The sequence below is a fragment of the Phascolarctos cinereus genome, unplaced genomic scaffold (assembly GCF_003287225.1).
Source record: "Phascolarctos cinereus isolate Bilbo 61053 unplaced genomic scaffold, phaCin_HiC Scaffold_5;HRSCAF=322, whole genome shotgun sequence".
In the NCBI taxonomy this organism is placed as follows: Eukaryota; Metazoa; Chordata; class Mammalia; order Diprotodontia; family Phascolarctidae; genus Phascolarctos; species Phascolarctos cinereus.
The window spans coordinates 236,483,962-236,505,618 of NW_027555958.1; the positions used below are offsets into that span (position 1 = coordinate 236,483,962).

The 21,657-nt window shown below is 44.7% G+C and overlaps 1 protein-coding gene across 1 annotated transcript in view; it reads left to right on the forward strand.

The window, feature by feature from the left end:
• KCNK5 (potassium two pore domain channel subfamily K member 5) overlaps positions 1-19,869 on the forward strand; it is a 61,256-nt gene extending 41,387 nt beyond the window's left edge. The window contains exons 2-5 of the mRNA XM_020999494.2: positions 10,523-10,634; positions 11,334-11,500; positions 12,188-12,356; positions 15,566-19,869. Coding sequence (XP_020855153.1) covers positions 10,523-10,634; positions 11,334-11,500; positions 12,188-12,356; positions 15,566-16,440 — 1,323 coding nt within the window. The 3' untranslated portion in view covers positions 16,441-19,869. The remainder of the gene's footprint in view (positions 1-10,522; positions 10,635-11,333; positions 11,501-12,187; positions 12,357-15,565) is intronic.
• The last annotated feature ends 1,788 nt before the right edge of the window (positions 19,870-21,657 follow it).

Here is a 21,657-nt window from a genome sequence, read left to right on the forward strand (position 1 = left end):
CCTCCCATCAGCCTTGTGAGGTAAATAGTTGATATATTACACTCTGCTTTACAAATGAGAGCTTGGATGTTACCTTGGGTCTAGTATATCCACAGGTGTTATTAGGGCCAAGATTGGGAGCTCCAGTCTCCAGACTTGAGCCAATTCTGCTACTTAGACCACAGTGCCTCCCAGAATGTATGGGATAGGTAAAGTCCCTAAGGTCCCTTCAAGCTCTGGTGCTCCCAGAGTCAATTAAGGGTACTGGGGTTTCCCTCTCAGGAAATACTGATGGGTTTCTTAGGGAGGGTAACTATAAGACAGCAGGGGGGCAGCTGGGTGTCGAGGTGGACAGAGCATCAACCCTGGAGTCAGGAGGACCTGAGTTCAAATTTGGCATCAGACACTTACTGGCTGGGTGACGTTGGACAAGTCATTTAACCTGATTGTGCCTCCATCCCCACCCCCACCCACAAAAAAACATAGCATGTTATAGGTAGGTGGTAGAGCACTGGAAGTAAAGTCAAGTCAGGAAGACCTGGATTTGAATTGTGCCCCAGACCTTTATTAGCTGTGTGATCTTGGGTAAATTACTTAACATCTCCCAGCCTCAGTTTCCTCATCTGTAAATTGAGGAGGTTATAGTGACCTCTAGGTTCATTCTGTTAGAATGTGAGTTCTTTGACAGTGGGGATTGTATCATTCTTTGTCATTATATTCCAGGGCCTAGAAGATACCTGGCACACAGTAGGTGCTTAATAAATGCTTGTTGATTGATTCCTACTCTAAATCTCTGACCCTATGAAGTCGAAGGGCCTGTAGGAAATGATTTTTTCCAAGTGGGTTTAGAAATAGGAAGACCTGAGTTCAAATCCTGCCTCAGTACACTTGCCATGTGACTTGGGACAAGTTAATTAGTTCTTGTGACTCAGTAAAATGAGGACTCCATGACATGTCTAATGTTCTTTCTTTCTAATATCTTGTGATCTGATGGGATAGAACAAGAAAATAATTTGCTACTAGCAGATACACCCCAGGGATCCCTGAGAAGCCTGGTATTAATGAGTTTGTAAGTGCTGGGGAATTGGAGGGAAGGGCTAGCTCTGGGGTACTGTGGCAGTGGGACAAATCCTGCCTCTCCAAGAGGTTGACTGGAGTCCAGCTAAGATTTTTCAGCAAATCTGACCGCTTTAGGAACCCTTTTAACCCATGTGGCAGGGGCTGGAGAAGAGTGTACCCTTTGTCTTTTGGACCCCAGGATCAAACTTGGGCCCTGCCACTTGAAGGAAAATGGGAAAAACAAAGGAATAAGGCTGAGTTCTTTCCAGAAATGAAAGCTAAGCCTGGCCTGTCTCGAGGTCCCCCCTCTTTGGCCCTTTCCCATCCCTGGTCCAATCTCCAGGCTTGTGCAGAAAATGAAAATATTGGTCTGTGTAATTTTGAGAGCCAAGTTAAAGAATGCTTCGCGTGAATGAGATCGGCTGGGTCCTTTCCTGGGGAGGGCTGCTTCTCCGATCCCAAGGCCTGGGCTGGAGTGAGGACAAACTGTCTACAGGGTGTTTGCCTGTCTGTGGCTTGTCTCTTCCACCCCCCGATTCTACCCTCCACCCTGTCCGTTTAACCTCACAGAGGCCTCTGCTACTCTGTAGGTTGGTTACCTCTTTCATTCCAAGACGGAGTGTGGCGCCAATGAAGCACTGAGCTAGAGGCTAGTCTGAAGGCCTGTGCAGCAGGGGTCTAGCTTCCCCCACAGTTAGCAAAACCAGGATCTGCCCTATATATTCCATGTGGCTTCTAAAAGCGCCTCTCAGCCTTCCTTAACCTACACTGAGATCACTAGCTCTCTGGCTAAATTCCCCATGACTGAGGCAACAATGAGGCCAGTCTAGCTCTGGATGGATGGATGGATGGATGGATGGATGGATGGATGGATGGATTCATTCATTCATTCATTCAGCAAACTTTTATTAAGCACCTACTGTATGCCAGGCCTTCTGCTAAAGGGGAAAAACGAGGGGCAAAAGACAGTCCCTGCCCTCAAGGAGTTTGCAATCTAATGGATGGAATAGATGAATGAAAAAGCATTCATTAAATGTTTACTGTGTACACAGGCAATGCGGCATAAGAATGCTATCTACATACACATATGTATATATGCATGTGCACTTCACATATATACATATATGTATGTACACATATACATATATGCATATGTGTATACACATACATATATGTATATACATATATACACGTGTGTGTATGTGTGTGTATGTATATATATTTATATATATATATATTTTGTACATATATATATATACATATATATTATATATGCTTTTTTTAAAGAACACTATATTTAGGGCCAGAAATTAGGTTTTAGTCCTGGTCTTGCTATTTTCTTCCTGTTTGACTTTTTGACAAGTCAATACCCCTTTCTGGGCTTCAATTTCCTTCTGCCTGCAAAATGGTTGGACTAGATAAGTTCTTTTGAGCTCTAAATCCTATGTTGTAAGCAGAGAATGAATGATAAACAGGTTCCCTTGGCAACTGAGAGAAAAAAAAAACTTGTAATAGGTCATATTTATGTGGTGCTTTAAGGTTTACAAAGGCAAGTGTAGTAGTATGAGTTAGCACTCTACTTTTACAGATGAGGAAATTGAAGCTTGACTCTCTAAGGACACACGCCCTTCCCCTTGCCCCCCAGTTGGAGTCTTGAGTTTGAAACCATGTTTCCAAATTCCAAGGGCATCATTATGACAGATACCCTGACAGTGCTGGGGAGCCCAATAGTACCCTGGTTGGATTCTGGGAGACATTCCAGCAGCACCAGGATCTCCCAACAGGGAGCCAAGGGCTAAGAGTTGAATATTGCATCTGGCCTAGAGTGCTAGACTTGCACCCAGGAAGGACCCGAGTCCTCAGCCCTTTTCTCTGATACCTTCCTTTGTGACTATGAGCAAGTCATTTGAATTCCCCCCCGCCTCAGTTTACCAGCCTGAAAAATGGGGATAGTAATAACTAGGTCATGGCAAGGCTAAGTAGTGTCTCTAAAGCATTTAGCAAGACTTAAATTGGTGTATGTGTCAGTTCTTAGGATTTCTGACTATTGATCAAGGGTACCTGCTATGTGACTGTCTGCTACCATATGTCCAGTCATTGAGCATACCACTGTCCAGTGATGTCAGCTGCTGGAAATTCATAAGCTGAAGATACAGTCCTTGTCCTCAAGGAGTATAATCCAATTGGGATAATAAGATGGACACACCTGGAATAATTATCAAGTCGAGGAATTGAGGGGAAAAAATTCTGCAGGCTTTGCCACAGTTGAAAATTTAGGGATACAGAAAACTTCCTTGAAGGAATCAGGAGAGAGGATAATGATGTGGGGAACCGAAGAATCGATGACCTCCATTCCCTGGATTGCAAATAGGCGGCACTGTGGACAGAGTGCTGGATGGACGTAGCATCAGAAAGGCATGAATTCATATCCTGCCTTGGAATATTACTGTGTGACCATGGGAAAATTACTTATTTTTTTGTGAGTCTCAGTTTCCTCATCTATAAAATAGGAATAATAGCTACTTCACGGAGTTGTTGTATCAGAGTACCTTCTATCGTCTACCTTGTAGATTTGTGAATAAATTGCTTCTTAAACCCCAAAGTGTCAGCTCCATTTGAGTTACTATTATTTCCTTCTTGAGGGCTTCTCAGATATATTTGTTAGTGCCTGCGTGGTCTTTGGTAAATCAGTTAACCTTCCTGGGCCTTGGTTTCCCCGTGTGCAAAATAAAGGTATTGGACCCGGTGGCCTCTGAGGCATTGTCCAGCTCTGGATCTGTGGTCTTTACTCTCCTGCTAGATGGTGCCATGGAATAAGTCCTTACTTTCTCTCTAGGCCTCAGTTTCTTTATAAGGGATTTAAACGAGATCTCCAGCTTTCAATCTTGTGAGCTCCCTGAGAGAGGTACTGTTGTTGTTGTTATTTGTGTCTGACTCTCCGTGACCCCATTTGAGGTTTCCTTGGCAAAAACACTGGAGTGGTTTGCGATTTTCTTCTCCAGCTCATTTTACAGATGAGGAAACTGAGGTAAACCTGTATGCCAAGGGTCACACAGCTAGACAGTATCTGAGGCCACATTTGAAGTCAGGAAGATGAGTCTTCATGACTCCGGGCTGGGAACTCTATCCACTGTACCACACAGCTGTCTCCAAGGAGGTATCTCTGTTCTCATCTTTCTGTCTTCCATGCCTAGTACAGTGCTTGTCATATAGAAGATACTTAATAAAAATGCATGTTGAATTGAATTCCCTCAAGCCCTGCTGAAGGGCTTTTCTTTGTTCCTACTTCCTGTAGAGCTCCCTTCACCCCTGGGTCACAGGATTGACCATAACCTGGTTGGGGAAGCCCCTTTACCCCAGCCTGGGGCCCCCGAGAGAAGTGACAGCTTTGTGGAGCTAAAGGCTTCCAGGGACTCTCCCATCCCTGGCCCCTCCCCAAGCTCTGAGGCCTGTCAGAACCATTGTGATAAAAATGGGAATGGGGGAGCAAGTGGGTCTGAGGCAGGCTGATAAGAAAAGGGCCTGAAAGGTTATAACACAAAAGTATGCTCTGTGTGGAGAGGAGCTGGCCCCCTTACTGGGACCTGGCTCAGATGAGCAGCCATGTCTCCAAGGACAAGGGCGCCCACCAGCTTTCTCAGTCCTTCAATACTTAGCTTGAAATAGTCAAAGAATCATAAATCTGGTCATAGAAGAAATATCAGAAGTCATCCAATCCAGCCTCTTCTTTATGTAGACGAAGAAACCAATGCCAGAGAATTTATGACTTAACATGGTGAGCTTCTGATCCAAAACTTGAACTCACATCCTCTGGCTCTAAGCTAGTGCTATTCCGTATTTCTACTGTACGATATCACTTAAGTGTCTTTGGTCTCCCCCAATTTCTTTTATTCCTTCCCTTTAGTGGCACTAATTGCCCATTTCACTCACTCAATATCTCTGTACTCTCTCTCATCACCCTGCCTCCAGTCCAAATAGACTAGGAGGAAATGATCTGAAATTCATTTATATTAACATGTAGGTGACTTGCTAAAAGCTTGAAGCATTATTCCTCCTAGGTGAGATGTACATTTAAACTGAAGACAGTGCCAAAACCCAAAGGACTAGCTAAAGTTTAGATACCAGGCACTGGTCCTTTGGAGGGGTGGGCAGGAAGCCAATGGTACACAGTCCTATCAACCACATGAACAACCACCTATCAGTAAAATGAGGATGATGGAGAAACACCGTGGTTTGATAGTAAGGGTGCCAAATTTGGAAAGATCCAGCTCCAAAAGAAGGGACCCCAGTGACTTGCCCAAGGTCACACAAGTCTAAAATCCACGTTTTCTGACCATCCAATGCTCATTCCAATACATCATGGTTCTTTTTGTTTGGCATGACTTATAGACCTAGCTCTGGCACCTCATCGTAGTCCTGGATCCTCAGGAGCCATGCCAGTGAAGGCTACCAACAGGTCCTAGCAAGCTGGAAATGCAGGCCTGGCAGTGGAATGTGGGTGTGTTTCTCATCCAAGTACCAGCCTCACTCATAACCGGGAGCTTGGCCACCTGGTGATAGATGAAGCATTTATTCAATGCATACTGTGTTCTAGTTACTGTGCTAAGTGCTAGGGGTACAAATACAAGCAAAAAAAAAAGACAGGTTCTGCTTTCAGAATTTACATTTTAGTGAGGAAAGACAACATATAAAGGAGAACTAGAGAGTAGGGGAATAAGGGGGATGGGGGTAAGGATGCCCACTTGGGGATATGACTGGATATCCAGATAAGGAGGTGAAGTCTCAAGAGTTAGGAGCGGAGCTGGCAGTGAAAGCCTAGTCCAGGCAGATCAGTGACAGATCAGTCAGAAGAGAAGGCTGAAGAGCAGGGTGAGAAGGCTGCTGGTAGAAAAGTAGAGAATGTGAAAGGTGAAGCCAGAAGTGATCAGTCTCTGAAACTAGCTTGAAGACTGTCTACTAAAATATGCAAAGGTTTCAGTCTTTCTCAGTAGATCGAGTGCCCACCCATGTCAATGAAATCCTATCAAGTACTGAAGAAATCCTCAGTGAACCCACGTTGGCTCCTAGTGATCAACACTTTCCTATCAAAACATCATTTGTTTAATCAGCTCTTTTATAATTTTGCCTAGGACTTAAACTCAGTAGTATGTAGTAATTTGGGGAATGGGTAGAGGAGAGAAAGAGAGAAGAGAGTGAAAGAAAGAATGAGAATTGAAGCTTTGACCATCTCTGACTTTCTGGCCCTTCTCTAGTTTTCTATGTTTCCTTAAAGGCCACTGAAAGTGATGGTTCTCTGGTCCCTTGAATCCCCTCGGATGGAAGTCATCTGCCCTAGAGACTTCAATTAAGACTGTCTCCTTACCTACCTTGGGCTTCAGTTTCCTCTTGGAACACATTTGTCCTACACCTTCCAATCTGAAGAGCCTTGTGCTTTATAAAGAAGTGGGAACTTCAGAGTTGAGCAGCTCTGCTCTCTCCCTCTTACGCCATCTGCCCCAAGCATTGGGCCCATCCCTCCCTCCCTCTTCCATCCTATAAAAGCCCAGTTTATTGTACTTAGCATTTCCTGCCAGCCCCAAAGCAGGCCTTCAAATATCCTTCCCTTTTCATCTATTTATATTTTCTCCACTTGTTTGACATTTCTTGTCCTGTCTCTAGCTGGATTGTGAACTCCTGAAGACAGGGAACATTTTATTTGTGTGTGTATGTATGTATATGCCTTTAAACATATGTTTACATTATATATTAAATCATATTTATATTTATATCATAAATAAATATATATTCTAATGTATTTACCTTAATTTATAATCAGCATATTTCATATGTTATATAATAATGTCGTAAAAGGCAGGTAGGGGACTCGGTGGATAGAACACCAGTCCTAGAGTCAGGAAAACCTGAGTTCAATTCAGGCCTCAGACGCTTACTAGCTGTGTGATCCTGAACAAGTTACTAAATCCTGTTTGCCTCAGTTTCCTCATCTATAAAATAAGCTGAAGAAGGAAATTGCAAACCACTCCAGTTTTGCCAAGAAAGCCCCAACTGAGGTCATGAAGGGTCAAACACAACAGAAATGACTGAACAACCGTTCAGTGAATAAAATATGTTTAATATATTGTTATATCATATAATATATTAGTTAATATATAGTAAATTATGATTTAACAAATTCAATTATTGAATATATTTTGTATATTTAAATTATCTTCTTCCTTCTTCCCACCCCCCGCTTTCTACTCCCTACACCCACTCTCCATGCTCCTATCTTCCTAACCGTTGGAAGCACTTAGAAACTGAGCAATTGAGTCTCTGTGGAGGGATGGATGATAAACAGTGTTGATAGCCTGTTGGACCAACACATCGAATTGGAAAATTCCTTAAAGAACATACTGTATCCATTTACACGGATTCCCTCACCGTATCTGTAAACTTCACATTCCTGTCCAGCAAATCCACCCTTCTGCTTTTTTCCCCAGCACACGTCAGTGGAGCTGGAGCTGACACAAGCTTGGGGTGTGGTGGTGGGAGAAGGATGATGAAGTTCTGTGCGACCTCATCCTGGACCCTGAATTTTACTCCCCTCCCTCCTCCTCCTCCTCCCCTCCTCCCCTCCAACCTTGCCCTTTCCTTCGTTAAATGTCCTGATGGATGTTTCAGCCAGTCTCTTCTAGGCTGGAGACTTTCCCTGGGCCATTTTATTTGGGAATGGCATAAAGAGAGAGAAGGGACTTATATCTTGGGCCCCTGGCTTTGGAGTCAAGAGTAGACCTTGGTTGATGGCTTCCCATTTGGGGCTCATCCTGCTAAGTCCTCACTCAGCATTCCATTACTAGAGGCAACCAGTTGGTGCAGTGAATAGAGAGCACTGTGCCTAGAGTCAGGATTTTCAAATACGACCTCTTGTTCAGTTGCTTTTTGTTTTTTTTTCCAGGCATGTCCTACTCTCTGTAACCCCATTTGGGGTTTTGTTGGCAAAGATACTGGAGTGGTTTGCCGTTTCCTTCTCCAGCTCGTTTTACAGATGAAAAAACTGAGGCAAACAGGGTTAAGTGACTTGCCCAGGGTCACATAGCTAGTAAGTCTCTGAGGCCAGATTTGAAGTCAGGAAGACTCATCTTCCTGACTTCAGGCTCAGCATTCTATCCACTGTGCCACCTAGCTGCTGCCCCCCAAAATAGCCTCAGAGAGGTACTAACTGTGTGATCTTGGATAAGTCACTTAACCTGTCTACCTCAATTTCCCCATCTGTAAAATGGAGTTAATAATAGCAACTACCTCCCAGGGTTGCTATGAGGATCAAATGAGATAATAATTGTAAGCCATTTAGCATGGCGTCCAGCACATAACAAGCGCTAGGTAAATGTGAGTTATTGTTATCAAAGAAAAATGAGTTGAACTAGATAATCTCTAAGGTACTTTCAAACTCTAAATCCCATGATCCTCCTAAGCCTTTCTTTCCTCCTGACCCAGAAGTAAGGATCTCCTAAGCAGCCTCTCCCCTACATCCCCCTGATCTTATCTATACCTACTTCTGAACCTCCTTGAAAGGCAAATAGCACGTTCTCCCTCCCAGACCCTTGCCCCAGTGGTTAATGGTGGGACAGCACACCATAGTAGAGTGCCTTCAAGTTTACAAAGGGCTCTTCACATGATTTTGTGAGGTAATTGGTACAAAGACCAAGATCACCCCATTTTATAGATAAGGAAACAAGCCTAGGAATGTTAACTAGTCTGTCCACAGTTATTGTAAGTGTCAGAGTTAGGCTCTGATCTTGGATCTAGAACAGGAAGGGGGAGGGACCTTAGAGGCTGTCAATCCCAGTCCCCTTATTTTTCAGATGAGGAAACTGAGGCATAGGAAGTTCAGATGATTTGTCCAAGGTCACCCAGGTAGTAAACTTCAAAGATGGGATTTATCAGGCCTTTATCGCCTGACACCTGGGCCTGCTGGTTAGTCTGCCTACCATAGATCTCTCCCCAATCCAGTCCTTACTCCACCCAGCTACTAAAGCAATCTTCCCAAGGTGCAGGTCTGACCAGTTATTTCTCTACTCAGTAGTAAACTCCACTGGTCCCATATCCCCTCCAGGATCAAATATAAAATCGGCTTTGGCATTCAAATCTCTTTATAACCTGAGCCCTTCTTCCTTTTTCTAGTCTTCTTAAACTGTACTTCCCGATCCCCAACAATACCTTGTGATCCAGTGATTCTGGTCTCCTTACAGTTCCTCCGGGTATTTTCACTGGCTGTGCCCTGTGTGTGCCTGGAATTCTCTCCTTCCTTTTCATCCTCACCTTATGGCTTCCCTGCTAAATCCAGCTAAAATCCCACCTCCTACAGGAAACTTTCCTTCTCCCTCTTAATTCCAGTGCCTTCTTTCTATTGGTTATCCCCAATTTATCCTGCCTATATCTTTTTTCTTTTCATATGTCATCCTTTTTAATTGTACTGTTATGGAAATGCTTGTTTTATTCCATAGATTAAAAAAAAACAAACAAACCATGGAATCAAGGCCTTTCACCATATATGTTGCCCCTCTTTGGATACTCTCTAGTTTACCCATGCCCGTTTCATACTTTAGACTATGAGCTACTTGAGAGTGGCAACTGGCTTTTGCCTCCTTTTGTATTTCCAGAGCTTAGCACAGTGACTGGTACATAGCAGGCATCTTTAAAATGTTGATGTTTATTCATTTCTATTGGATCTAGTTCTTCTATAACCCCATTTGGGGTTTCCTTGGCAAAGATATTGGAGTGGTTTGCCATTTCCTTCTCCAGCTCATTTTACAGATGCAGAAACTGAAGCAAACAGGGTTAAGTGACTCCTCACACAGCTAGGAAGTGCCTGAGGCCACATTTGAACTCAGGTCTTCCTGACTCTAGGCCCGGGGCTCTATTCACTTTGCCACCTGGCTACCCACACTTAATAAATAGCACTTTATAAATGCTTGGCTTTTCTGTACATCATAGTTTGCAGTTTGTTTCCCCCCATTACCCTATGAGCTCTATGAGAATAGGGATTGTCTTTTGCCTTTCTCTGACACATAGTAGGTACTTGACTGACTGAAGCCAGAACCTGGTTCCATAGCCAGTATTTTGCCCTCTGAATCATGCCGCCTCTTGACTTGGCATATACTCTTTCTACCATGTGTGAAATCCCTCTTGTGTTGCGGAAATCTCATTGGCTTAGCACCCAGAAGTAAGTAGGAGTGGAGATGACCCCTGGTTGTTGGGTGATGATAGTAATCATAATAGTAAATAATAACACCACCTGGCTAGGTAATTCCCAGCCATGAATAAAGCCTGCTGGCCTTAGAGGGAAATGATGAGGCTCTTTAGCAAAAAGAATGCTTCTGGGTATCAAGATCAAAAGTCTTGCGTCCTGTAAGGCTCCTGATCTGAGCCCGATCCCCCCTCATGTCCTTCTCCTTTCTTGTCTGAATTCTCACCATCTGTTCCCTTCTGTCACTTCTCCCCCCAGGTAGTATCTGAGGCTGCTGGGCAGGGCGTGGCTATCACGGGGAATCAAACCTTCAATAACTGGAATTGGCCAAATGCTGTCATCTTTGCCGCCACAGTCATCACCACCATTGGTATGTCATTCTGTATGTCTGTGCTGACGTGGGCTTCCCTTGCCTTCCATGTCCTTCTGTTCATTGGGGGTTCTCTAGACATAGCCATTCCTCTTGATCCTGTCCCCCAAGCTCAGTCCTTAGCATTCAGGGAGGACTAGGCAAGGTCTGGCAGCTCTTAACCACCAGACGAAAAGGTAAGTCACAGTTTGTCCTTTTGATGCCCTCCTGTGGACTTTAAGAAAAGAACTTTTCCCAGAGCATCTGACACGATTCACGAGGAATTACCAAGCCTCGGACTGGATGCTTATTTGGGAGGCAGAGCCAAGTATACTGTCCCCACCCTCCAAAAGCTACTCTGCCGCCTATAACTCCCCCCAATAAATCAGATATCGGTAATTAAGCAAAATAAATAATTAGCCGCAGGTGTTGAGTTTAAATCTTAGCCAGAAGTTCTGATTGACAGAGGTGGACATGAGCTGTGTAAATCCAGAAAGGCTTGGGTGTGCCTGAAGTTATTGGGGAGGGAGGGAGGGGGAAGGGGAGGGAGAGGGCACATGTGCCACTCACCTCGTGGCTGGAACTGATCAGGTCAAATTAGTTCATCTGTTCCTATCACATCCCCATTCCTCTCAACCTTTCTCTCACCTTCCCCCACTGAATTCTTTTATAGAAAGGAATTTCCTTTCTGTCTGACCCCTCTTGTTTCTCCTTCCAAAGGTTATGGAAATGTGACCCCCAAAACTCCTGCGGGGCGCCTCTTCTGCATTTTCTATGGCCTCTTTGGGGTTCCCCTCTGCTTGACCTGGATCAATGCCTTGGGGAAGTTCTTCGGGGGACGTGCTAAGAGATTGGGGCAGTTCCTCACCAAGAGGGGCGTGAGCCTGGTATGTATGCTTCTGTGGGACTGTCCCTGCAGGTCTGATGAGCCTGGTCTCTCTGCCGGGGCATGATTAGGGGCCTGGGCAGGGAGGCACCCCCTTTGCCATTTCCTGTTTGGGCTAGAGGGAGCAGGCCACACCCACCTCTCCCCATTTTTAGAACAGTGGGAAGAGACGGATGGTTATAGAATCTTAGGAGGTTAGAGCTTTGAAGGTTCTTAAAGATAGTCTAGTGAAATCCCTTCATTTAACAAAGGAGAGAACTGAGACCCAAGGTGATGAAATTCCTTTCCCTGGGAGACCTGGGATTTGAACCCAGGTCTTCTCACTCTAGAGTTAGAACTCTACAATCCATGTTGTGAATAGTTGTTGTAAAGGGGTAGGAAGGATCCAGAGATCTATTCTGGAGGAAAGGATGGTAAAGAAGAAGGCCACATTATGTATCAAGCCTGAGAACAGAAATACAGCCTAAGACTGAATGTCCAGAGAAATAGAGATTCTCCTTCCCCCACTCGCCTTCACTCCCTTGGGCTTCCCCAGCTAAGATTTAATTCCTTATCAGTGACCCTCTCAGGACCTCATAGACCAGGCTGGAGAGGGCCCTTCCTTCAGAGCGTCCTAGAATCTGTCTCTCTGACTCTCTGGGTCTCGAATAGACTAGCTTCCTCATTCTCTTTCCCTACCCCTAAACAGAGGAAGGCTCAGATAACGTGCACAGCCATCTTCATCATTTGGGGGGTGCTGGTGCACCTGGTGATCCCACCCTTTGTCTTTATGGTGACTGAGGACTGGAACTACATTGAAGGCCTCTACTATTCTTTCATTACCATCTCCACCATCGGCTTTGGAGACTATGTGGCTGGTGAGTAGACCCTCTCTTCCTTCTTCTCTCCTCCTCTTTCCTTTCCTACAATTCTTCCTTTGACCTCTTCTCTTTTTTGCTTCCTTCCTTTCACCCTTTCACCTTCCCCCATTTCCCTACTCAAACTTTCTTTTATCTTCCTGTATTTTTCCTCATCCTCTGCCTCCTCTCTCTCCTTTCTCTCACCCTCCTCTTCCTGTGACACCTCTCTTTCTACCTCATTTCTCTCTTCCTTCCCTCTCCTGATGTCTGGTTGGATAGATTCCCCACACCCTTCTTCTCCCTCTTCCTTTGACACCCTCTTCTTCTGCTTTCCTCCTTTTCCCTCCCCTTATCTCAAGCAGCAGAATTCCAGGCCTGGCACACTGTGCCATCTAGTCGCCCATAAATTAAGGGTACCAGGGCCCTTTCTAAAGGGTGAACACTTAGTATTGTATACTTATGCTGCAAAAAGGAAGCTCGGGTGAATGTCCTGGTGTATACCTCCTTCTCTTCCTAGACGAATCCAGACAGGTGATAAGGCTCCAGGCCATTTGTCTCAACAGGAAATCTCTGCAGTTCCTGCCACCCCCGTGATGTACTTGACCCTTGTCCTGTACAAGATGTGTTTTTAATCTTATCTGTTTATTGCTTGTTTTTCTGAATTGAATCTCCATTTGTTGCTTATGTCTTTTTTTGTGAGTGGGTAGACCTCTGAGCTTCTTCCAATGTGGGTACCTTTCCACAGGGCCATTATGTAGAACGCTGAGGAGGAAGACAAAGACAGGAGGAATGGGGAAAAGAAAAAGGGAATATTCCACTAATCTTCCTTGTAAAAGGGTAGTTTTAGGTGTCTAGGGTGACATAAATAGGCTAGCTGAGTCACAGCTTCTACAGAAATTCAAAGCTATCTGAGAAGGCAATTAGCCCATTCTATACCCAAATAGGAATTCCCCTCTGTAGTGTCCTAAACAATGCTTAATATCATCCAGGCCCAGAGATCAGGGATGAGTTCTAAGAAGGAATGGAAAAAGTTTCACTGTTAGAATGGACCTCAGATTTTAAGTTTGCACCAACTTGGATTTACTTCTCTTGACTATGTATGTTTGGGTCGCCAGAATTTAGCAAAGTGCCTGGCATGTAGTAAGTACTTAAATGCTTGTTGACTGATTGTCACAGGCATTTCATTTTTGTTTTTTGAGGGAGGGAAAGAATAAATACTTGGAAAAAAAATTTTAATTACAAAAAAGTTTGCCCCATTCTCATCTCCAGGTAGCTTCATCCCTTTGATGGAAAACCATATTTTCTACATAGGGAGATGCTTGGAAAGGACCCAATCCCAGCCTATGTGTGATGGGCACTCACTGGAGACAGTCTAATGGGGAAATAGGAAGCTTACACATTAAACAGCAAAGGTTTAGGATGAGAAAATCATATAAATCAAAGGTGGAAAAAGAATACAGGGAACTTTTGCTTAATCAGCCTTATACTTATTTCATGTCACCGTAGCAAGTTCAGATAACACCTAGGAGGATACTAAAGCAGTGAGAACTGGGGGCAGAGGGTCACCAAAGTCAGGTAGAGCTGATTAGGAGAGGATTTGTTTTTGGAGTCGCCAGCAGTCGTATCTTGAAGGAGGTGAGGAACTTACAGAAGCGGGAAGCAGAAGGGGAAAAGAAAAGCAAGAACCTGAGAAAGTTCTGGCAGGAGAAGGTTGAAAATGTTTGTGGATGCATGTGGATGTGATAAGCTGGAAAGCCTGCAGAGGAGGGTGGCCAGTATGGCTTCTGCCATGTTAAGAATTGATTGAAGGAACTGAACAGGGTTAGCCTGGAGAAGAGGAGACTGAAGGAAGAATGCTTGAAGGCCTACTCTGTAGTGGAGGGGATTCCATTTATTCTGTTTGGCCCCATAAAGCAGACTTATGCTTGGTGTCAGGGAAAACTTCCTAACGATTAAGTTCTATATCAAAGTGAAATGTGCTGCCATGAGAGGTGGCAGGTCAGGAGCTCCACTTGTGGGTTGCATTAGAGAGGAGATTCTTGTTAAGGTATGGGTTGAACTAGATATATAGTTCTCAAATTTTTTTAGTCTCCAGACCCCTTTATATGCCTTTAAAAAAATTACTGAGGATCCCAAAGAGCTTTTCTTTACGTCCGTTGTATCTATCAATATTTACCAGAAATGAAAATTGATCAATTTTTAAAAATATATATTGATTAATTTTAAAATTACAATAATAAGCCCATTAATATTAACATAAATAATTTTAAACAAAAAATAACTTATCTTCCAAAACAAATATAGCAAGAAGGTGGCATTTTTTTACATATTTGTTCAAATATCTCCCATATCTGACTTTGCAGCAGATGATTGGATTCTCCTATCTCCTTCCGCATTCAATCTTTTGGGAGGTTGTTTTGGTTGAAATTTTTGAAGAAAATCCAGATTTCCACACATAGGTAGTTGCAAAAGGGAGGAATATTTTAATAGGTAAAAAATGTCTAATGATTCTGACTTCATGGGTCTTCTGAAAATGTTTTGGAGACCACCAACTAGTGCACTGGACAGTCACTGGTGATCTTTCCAATCCCAAGATCTGTGAATATACAAGACCTTTGCTTAGGTGCTCAGAACAGAGAACTTATCAAAAGAAGTTTTCACATTCTTGGCTTGGGTTGAGTGGAGGACAAAGGCAAGTTGTCATGGGGGTTTGGGATTATCCATAAATTTTTGCAATACATTTTGGATTCATCCATAGAAAAATCATATAAATCAAAGGTGGAATGAACACAGGGAACCTTTGCTTAATCAGCCTTGTGCTTCTCTCTTGACAACTGAGACCCAGAGTGCAATGACTTGCTCAAGGTCAAACAGTGTCATGTCCTCTCCACTTTATTACCCTCCCCTTAAGTATGTAAATTTCTTTCCTTCTCCCTTATGGATGAAAAGTGGAGGTTTGGTCTTTGGACCTAAAGGTAGCCAGATGGTACAAAGAATGGAGCACTAAACTTGGTATCAAGAAGACCTGAGTTCATATCCTGCCTTAGACCTCTACTAGCTTTGTCACCCTAGGCAAGTCACTTAAACTCTGCTTCGGTTTCCTCATCTGTAAAAGGGAGGAGGTTGGGCTTACTGGTCTCCAAGGGCCCTTCCAGCACTAAGTTATAATGCAGTGATAAGGCTGATTTTTTTCTCTGACCTTTGTTTCTCTCTGTCTCTTCTCCCAGGAGTCAATCCTGATGCCAACTACCATCCCCTCTACCGATACTTTGTAGAGCTATGGATCTACCTAGGGCTAGCCTGGCTGTCCCTGTTTGTGAATTGGAAGGTGAGCATGTTTGTAGAAGTCCACAAAGCCATCAAGAAACGTCGGCGGAGGAGGAAGGAATCCTTTGAAAGCTCCCCCCACTCCAAGAAAGGCCTGCAGATGGCATCCAGTGGAGGCGTCAAGGATGTCAATATTTTTAGCTTCTTGTCCAAGAAGGAGGAGACCTACAATGACCTCATCAAACAGATTGGGAAGAAGGGTCTGAAGACAAGTGGGGGAGGTGGAGAGAGAGCCGTGGGAGCTGAGAGCAGAAGGCCTGCCCTCCCGGCTGCTCCTGTGGCTCCAACGGCAATCTATACCAAAACCCGTGTGCCCAGCTACGAGGAGGTATCCCAGACGCTGAGGCTGAAAAGCCATATGTCGAGGTCTCAGGGTGGGGAGGCTGGGGAAGGACCCCCCAGTGACAACACCAACACCACCTCGACGGTGTTTGTCAACCAGCTGGACCGGATCAGTGAGGAGGAGGGCGAAGCCTGGGATGCCCGGGACTGCCGTCCGCTGATCTTTGAGAATGCCAACATCACCTTTGTGAATGAGGAAGGAGGCCTCTCAGATGAGGACACTTCTAAATCCTCTCTGGATGACAACTTAGCTGGGGAGGAAGAGGAGGAACAGGGAGAGGTGGAGGAGGCTGAGGCAGAGATGCCACTGAACCTGGGGGAGTTCCCATCCTCCGATGACTCCACTTTTACCAGCACAGAATCTGAACTGTCTGTGCCTTATGAACAGTTGATGAACGAATATAATAAAGTCAACAGTCCCAGAGGCACGTGAGGCCCCCCTCTCTGCCCCTTGCCCTATCCCACAAATCCTGCGGCCTCTTCCTTCCCCTCACCTCCCCTTCAGGGGTAATCTGTGATGGCTGAGATTACTGGACCCTTGAACTGGGAAAGAAAAGGGGGACCCTTTGACCTCCCATCCCCTCTGGCCATATGCCACTAAGCACGCGTACTGCCCTCACTGCCTGCCCACTTCAGGACTGACTGTTTCCACATGCTTCCTTGGTGACATGGCTGAACAGATGTGATCCTGAGGTTGGGAGAGATTCGGTTCCTGAAAGATGGTTTTGGTTTTTGTTTTGTTTTTTACTACATTTGTAATTTTGATGGAGTATAGACGATGCTGGGGCCAGACAAGGTCTATGAATGGTCAGACCTATAAAAAAGCATAAAGTTTTGAGGTGTTGACAGGCTGTGTGTCCTGGGAGGATCCACGCAGAGAAGGCTCGATTCAGCAGGTATTGACTGAAATTTTAATATGTTGCCCAGCAACAGGACCCAAGTCTAAAAGGCAGTGCACTGGAGACAGTCTGTCCTTGTCCTCAAGATGACTTAAGGTCAATTTGGGGATTCCAAATGAACACAGATGAGACAATTAATGGGACAAGGTAATGTGTAAGTAAGTGTGGGGGTGAGGTATACAAGGATGCTAGGGAAACAGACCCTATATTTGTTCCAAGCTGCTTCTTCCCAAGCCCCTCTTCACCACCCCCACCCCAATACACTAATGCAGGGGTTCTTAACTTTTTTTGTGCATCATGGATCCCTTGGGCAGTCTGGTGAAACTTACAGACCCCTTCTCAAAATAATCTTTTTAAATGCATAAAATAAAATATGTAGGATTACCATGGAAGCCAATTATAATATTGAAATAGAAATCAAATATGTATATTTTTTAAAAGTTCATGGACCCCAGGTTAAAAAGCCCCTATTCTAAGAAATAGAATAGAAAAGGGCTGTTAGGGGTTTGGAGAAGATGAAGGCCAACTGTCTAATACGGAACCCAAACTGAAACACTCCCAGTGGTAACCAGATCTATCCCATGGGCCCCACAACCCCTGTTGCCCATATTTAATGAAGACAGGCCAAACCAAGCCTTCCCCAGAGTGACCCTTTGTGAATTTACTGACAGTGGGAGTGGGCTAATTAGATCTAGGGTCACCACTGTTTGTCGTGTTCTGGAGAATGAGGTAAAGCAAGATAAAGGGCAGTGTGGAGTAGTGGGATGTAGGCTGAATCTGAAGCCACCTTTTGCCATTGAGGTACCTAGGTGACACTGGGCAAATCATGTCCCTTCCAGCCTCATTTTTATCACCTGTATAAGAGCATTAAGTTTGGCCCTTCGAGGCCCATGATCCCAAGTATTTTCCTTATGTCTTTGCCTTTGTCCAGTTATCTTAGCTCCCTTTCCCTGTCCTCTTCTCTACCACCACCACCACCATACCCCTCCCCCAATTCCAGGAAGCAGTGATCAGGAGAGACACAGGTATGCATCTTGCCCCCTCCATCTCTGGCACTCAGGCCCTCCTCATGGGCTGAGTAGCAAAGGGGGGATTATGTCCCACCCCCAAGGACTTGAGCGTGTGCTTCAGTGGGTGGGGGGACTGAGACCTGTTTCCAGTAGCACTTCCAACTGGGGAGATCTGCTGCAGTCTAGCTTGAGGTTTCTGATGGAGGAGGAGAACCTTGGGTCATATCTTTAGCTCTGTGTACCCCCATGTCCTTCCCCTCCCTCCCCTCTGCTACCCCAGGGAAATAAGCTAGTGAATATTTAGTTGTGGGGCCAGGAGCCAGATGGGCTAGACAGGCCAAATCTCTTGGGGTTGGGGGCATGGAGATTCCACCTCACCTATTTCCTTGGCTTAATATAAAGTCTCTAGATGACAACATACACTCCATGTCCCCCCTGGAACTTAACTGCCCTCAACAGAATGTTATCACACATTTTCCCATCTTCTCCCTAATAGTGGGTCCCTGAAGTCTCTAACTTATTGAGTGTGGCTTCCTTCAGGCATTTCCCTAAAGAAAAGACTTTGATGACCCACCCGTCCCCCTTACATGCCTTACCTGCATTTGATGGAGAAACGGGTTGATTAAAGAGAAGGGAGTGTTGCTCAGGCCTCGTGGCCTCCCTTCTGCCTCCCACATCTCCCAATCAACAGTTGACCTTGATCTTGGCTCCAATTTGGGAAGCAGTGAAGTATATATTAATAGGCCTGGGACCGGTGTGCCTCCTACAACTTACCTCTGGAATCCCCAGCTGCTGTTTTTAATTGTTTTTGTTTTGTTTTGTTTTGTTTTGTTTTTTAAGGAGAATGGGGAAACCTGTTGAGAACATAAAATTTGTAAAGGAAACTGTTCCCCCTTTTGTTTTGGGATTAGAGGGGGCGGGGAGAACAGGGCTGGACACTATCTGTGCAATGTCTCCCTGGGGCAGACCTGTTCTGCTCTCTGTGGATAGTTTTTATTTTTTATTATTTTTCAAAGAAATTTTTTGTAGATTTTAAAATTTATATATATCTGGAATTTGTGTTTGGCTACTGATGGCATCTTAAATCCAAATCCAGAAGTTAAGGGGAAGGTTCTGGTTGCCCTGAGAACCCATCTGACAAATCAATGAGTCAAGCTACCTTGGATGGAAAGCAGTGAGGGACCTCTCCCGAATCCCTCCTTTTCCCATGGCTCAGGGCCTCAGCCAGTATCCCATATTAGGAGATCGAGTGGTATTTTATAGAGCCATCTTGGCCACCTTGATTTTATCTTCCTCCTCCTGGTTATCTTCCAGGGCTAACTTTTAGTTAACTCAATTTGAAACTGTGGTCGATCCATTTTCCCACAGGTCACCAACAGATGCTAAGACCCAGAGGGACTTTGATTGAATACTCTGAGAGTGTTCCCCCAGGGTCCATCTGTGGTGGGAGGCAGTGCCTTGTAGTGGAAAAGTGGACTTGAGAATCTAAAGACTTGGGTTCAAATCCCTGCCCTCAATAATTAACTCCTCTGTGTGATCCTGGGCAAGTCTCTTGGACTCGGCAGCTCAAACTGATCTGTAAAAGGGGGTTACTAATAGTAGCACTGCCTATCTCACAGGGTTGTTGTGAGGAATGTGATTTTTGTAAGCCTGAAAGCACCATAGAAATGTGAACCATCATGGGGGTTGAATGAACCAGAAGCTCCCTGTGGAGCCTCAAATGCCACCCCCACACCCACCCTCATCTCCAAGTGTTTGAGGGGGATGGGAAGGAGTGTCCTCATCTTTTCATATGATTGATATTCATGACATTTTCTTCATTCTATGATCCCACCTTGCCTATCACTGACTGTCCTGGAATCGTACACACTGTATGTAAATATTGGCAGAGTCAACGTCAAGTGTAATTTATTTTAACATTTTTTGCAATAAAAGAATGAGGTGGACAGTTAAGCCTGGTGTTTGCCAAATAGGGGGTCGGGTGGGAAGATTTGGAGATGAAGGAATGTGAACCTGTAGCCAGGGATGAGGTGATCTTTGGAGGGAGCTGAGAATTCTAGAAAACTGGGAGACCTCTTCAGAGCACCAAGAGTAGACAAAGTGAGGGTATGGAATATGGGGGTGTTGAAGAATGGAAAGGTGTGGCATGACAAAATGTAACAAAATTGTGCCCCTCACAAGGGCACTGTGTACCCTTCACAAGACCTGGGTTTAAGCAGGAGGGGCACACATGCATGAGTTACATGAGGAGGTACAAAATCACTTTTGGGTTGGGGAAACCAGGGAAGGCTACTTGCTTGAGCTGGGTAAAAAATAAATAAATAACCTGTACAATAGGAATAGGATAGGATTGATCTGTCAACAACCATTTAATGAGTACCTACTATGTGTGAGGTGCTTGGGATGCCAAAAAACAACAACAATGAAAAGTCCTTGCCTTCAAGGGGCTTTCCATCAGCATCAGTATCTGGAGAATCCAGGAAGAAGGCTTCCAGCTTTCTGGAAGAGATAAGCTAAGTTGAAAAACATGTTCAGAGGAAAATGGGATTGGGCAGAGTGAAGGTCAGAGAACTAGTGGAGGATAAAGTTGGATAGGAAGGTGGAACCAGATAATGAAGCATCTTGGAATCCCAAATAGGGGAATTGGGAATCGATCCCATTGGCCAAGGGAGCCCTTATTAGTTCTTCAGCAAGACAGCAAAGATCAAAGTGGTGTTTTGGCAAGATTCACGGGGTAACACACAAGATGGATTAGAGGAAGAAGCGGCTAGATACCCAGGGACCAGCTAGGATTATATAGCATTAATTCAGGGGTGAGTCACCCCTATATTGCAGATGAGGAAACTAAAGCGTGGGAAGTTATGACCTGCCCATGATCGCCCATGATCTCTGGGCAGAGATGGGAACAGAACAAGGACTCTCTGCCTCCACTGGGATTAAATTCAGTGACACATATAGGAAAAGTTTCTACTGTGTGCCAGAGACTATACTAGGCAGAAGACAAGAAAACAAGCTCTGCCCCCAAAGAGCTAAAGAATGACGCCCACTCGTTTTTGTTCCAGTTTAAATGGAGGACACTTACTGCTGCCTGGGTGGTGCTGAGTTCTTGAGTAAGAGTGGGAACAGGTTGTGGTCCTTGCCTCAAGAGACAGAAGAGCACACCTGGGTTCTCTCCACCTCTCTTCATCCTGACAGCAATTACTTCTCACCCACACTCCTCCCTCTCTCTCTCTCTCTCTCTCTCTCCCTTTCTCCCTTCTCTCCTGCTGTCCCTTTCTGCTCTCTTTCCTTTCTCTCTTCTCTTTTCTCCTCTCTCTCTCTCTTCCTTTCTCCTTTCTCTCCTGCTCTCTCTTTCTCTCTGCTCTATTTCCTTTCTCTCTTCTCTTTTCTCCTCTCTCTTCCTTTCTAGTTTCTCTCTTGCTCTCTCTTTCCTTTCTTCTCTCTTCCTTTCTCCCTTCTCTCTTGCTCTCTCTCTACTCTTTTTCCTTTCTTGCTTCTTCTCTTCTCTTTTCTCTCTCTGTCTCTGTCACTCTCTCTTCTTTTTTCTCCCTAACAATAAATTTTGTTAATGCAATTTGTTTTACATCAAAGTCATTTCTAGATATTAACCCTCCCCTCTCCCTGCCCAGTGGCAGCAATGGATAGAGCGCTGGGCCAGGAGTCGGGAAGACTCATCTTCCCGAGTTCAAATCTGGCCTCAGACACTTAGTAGCTATGTGACCCTGGCCAAGTCACTTTACC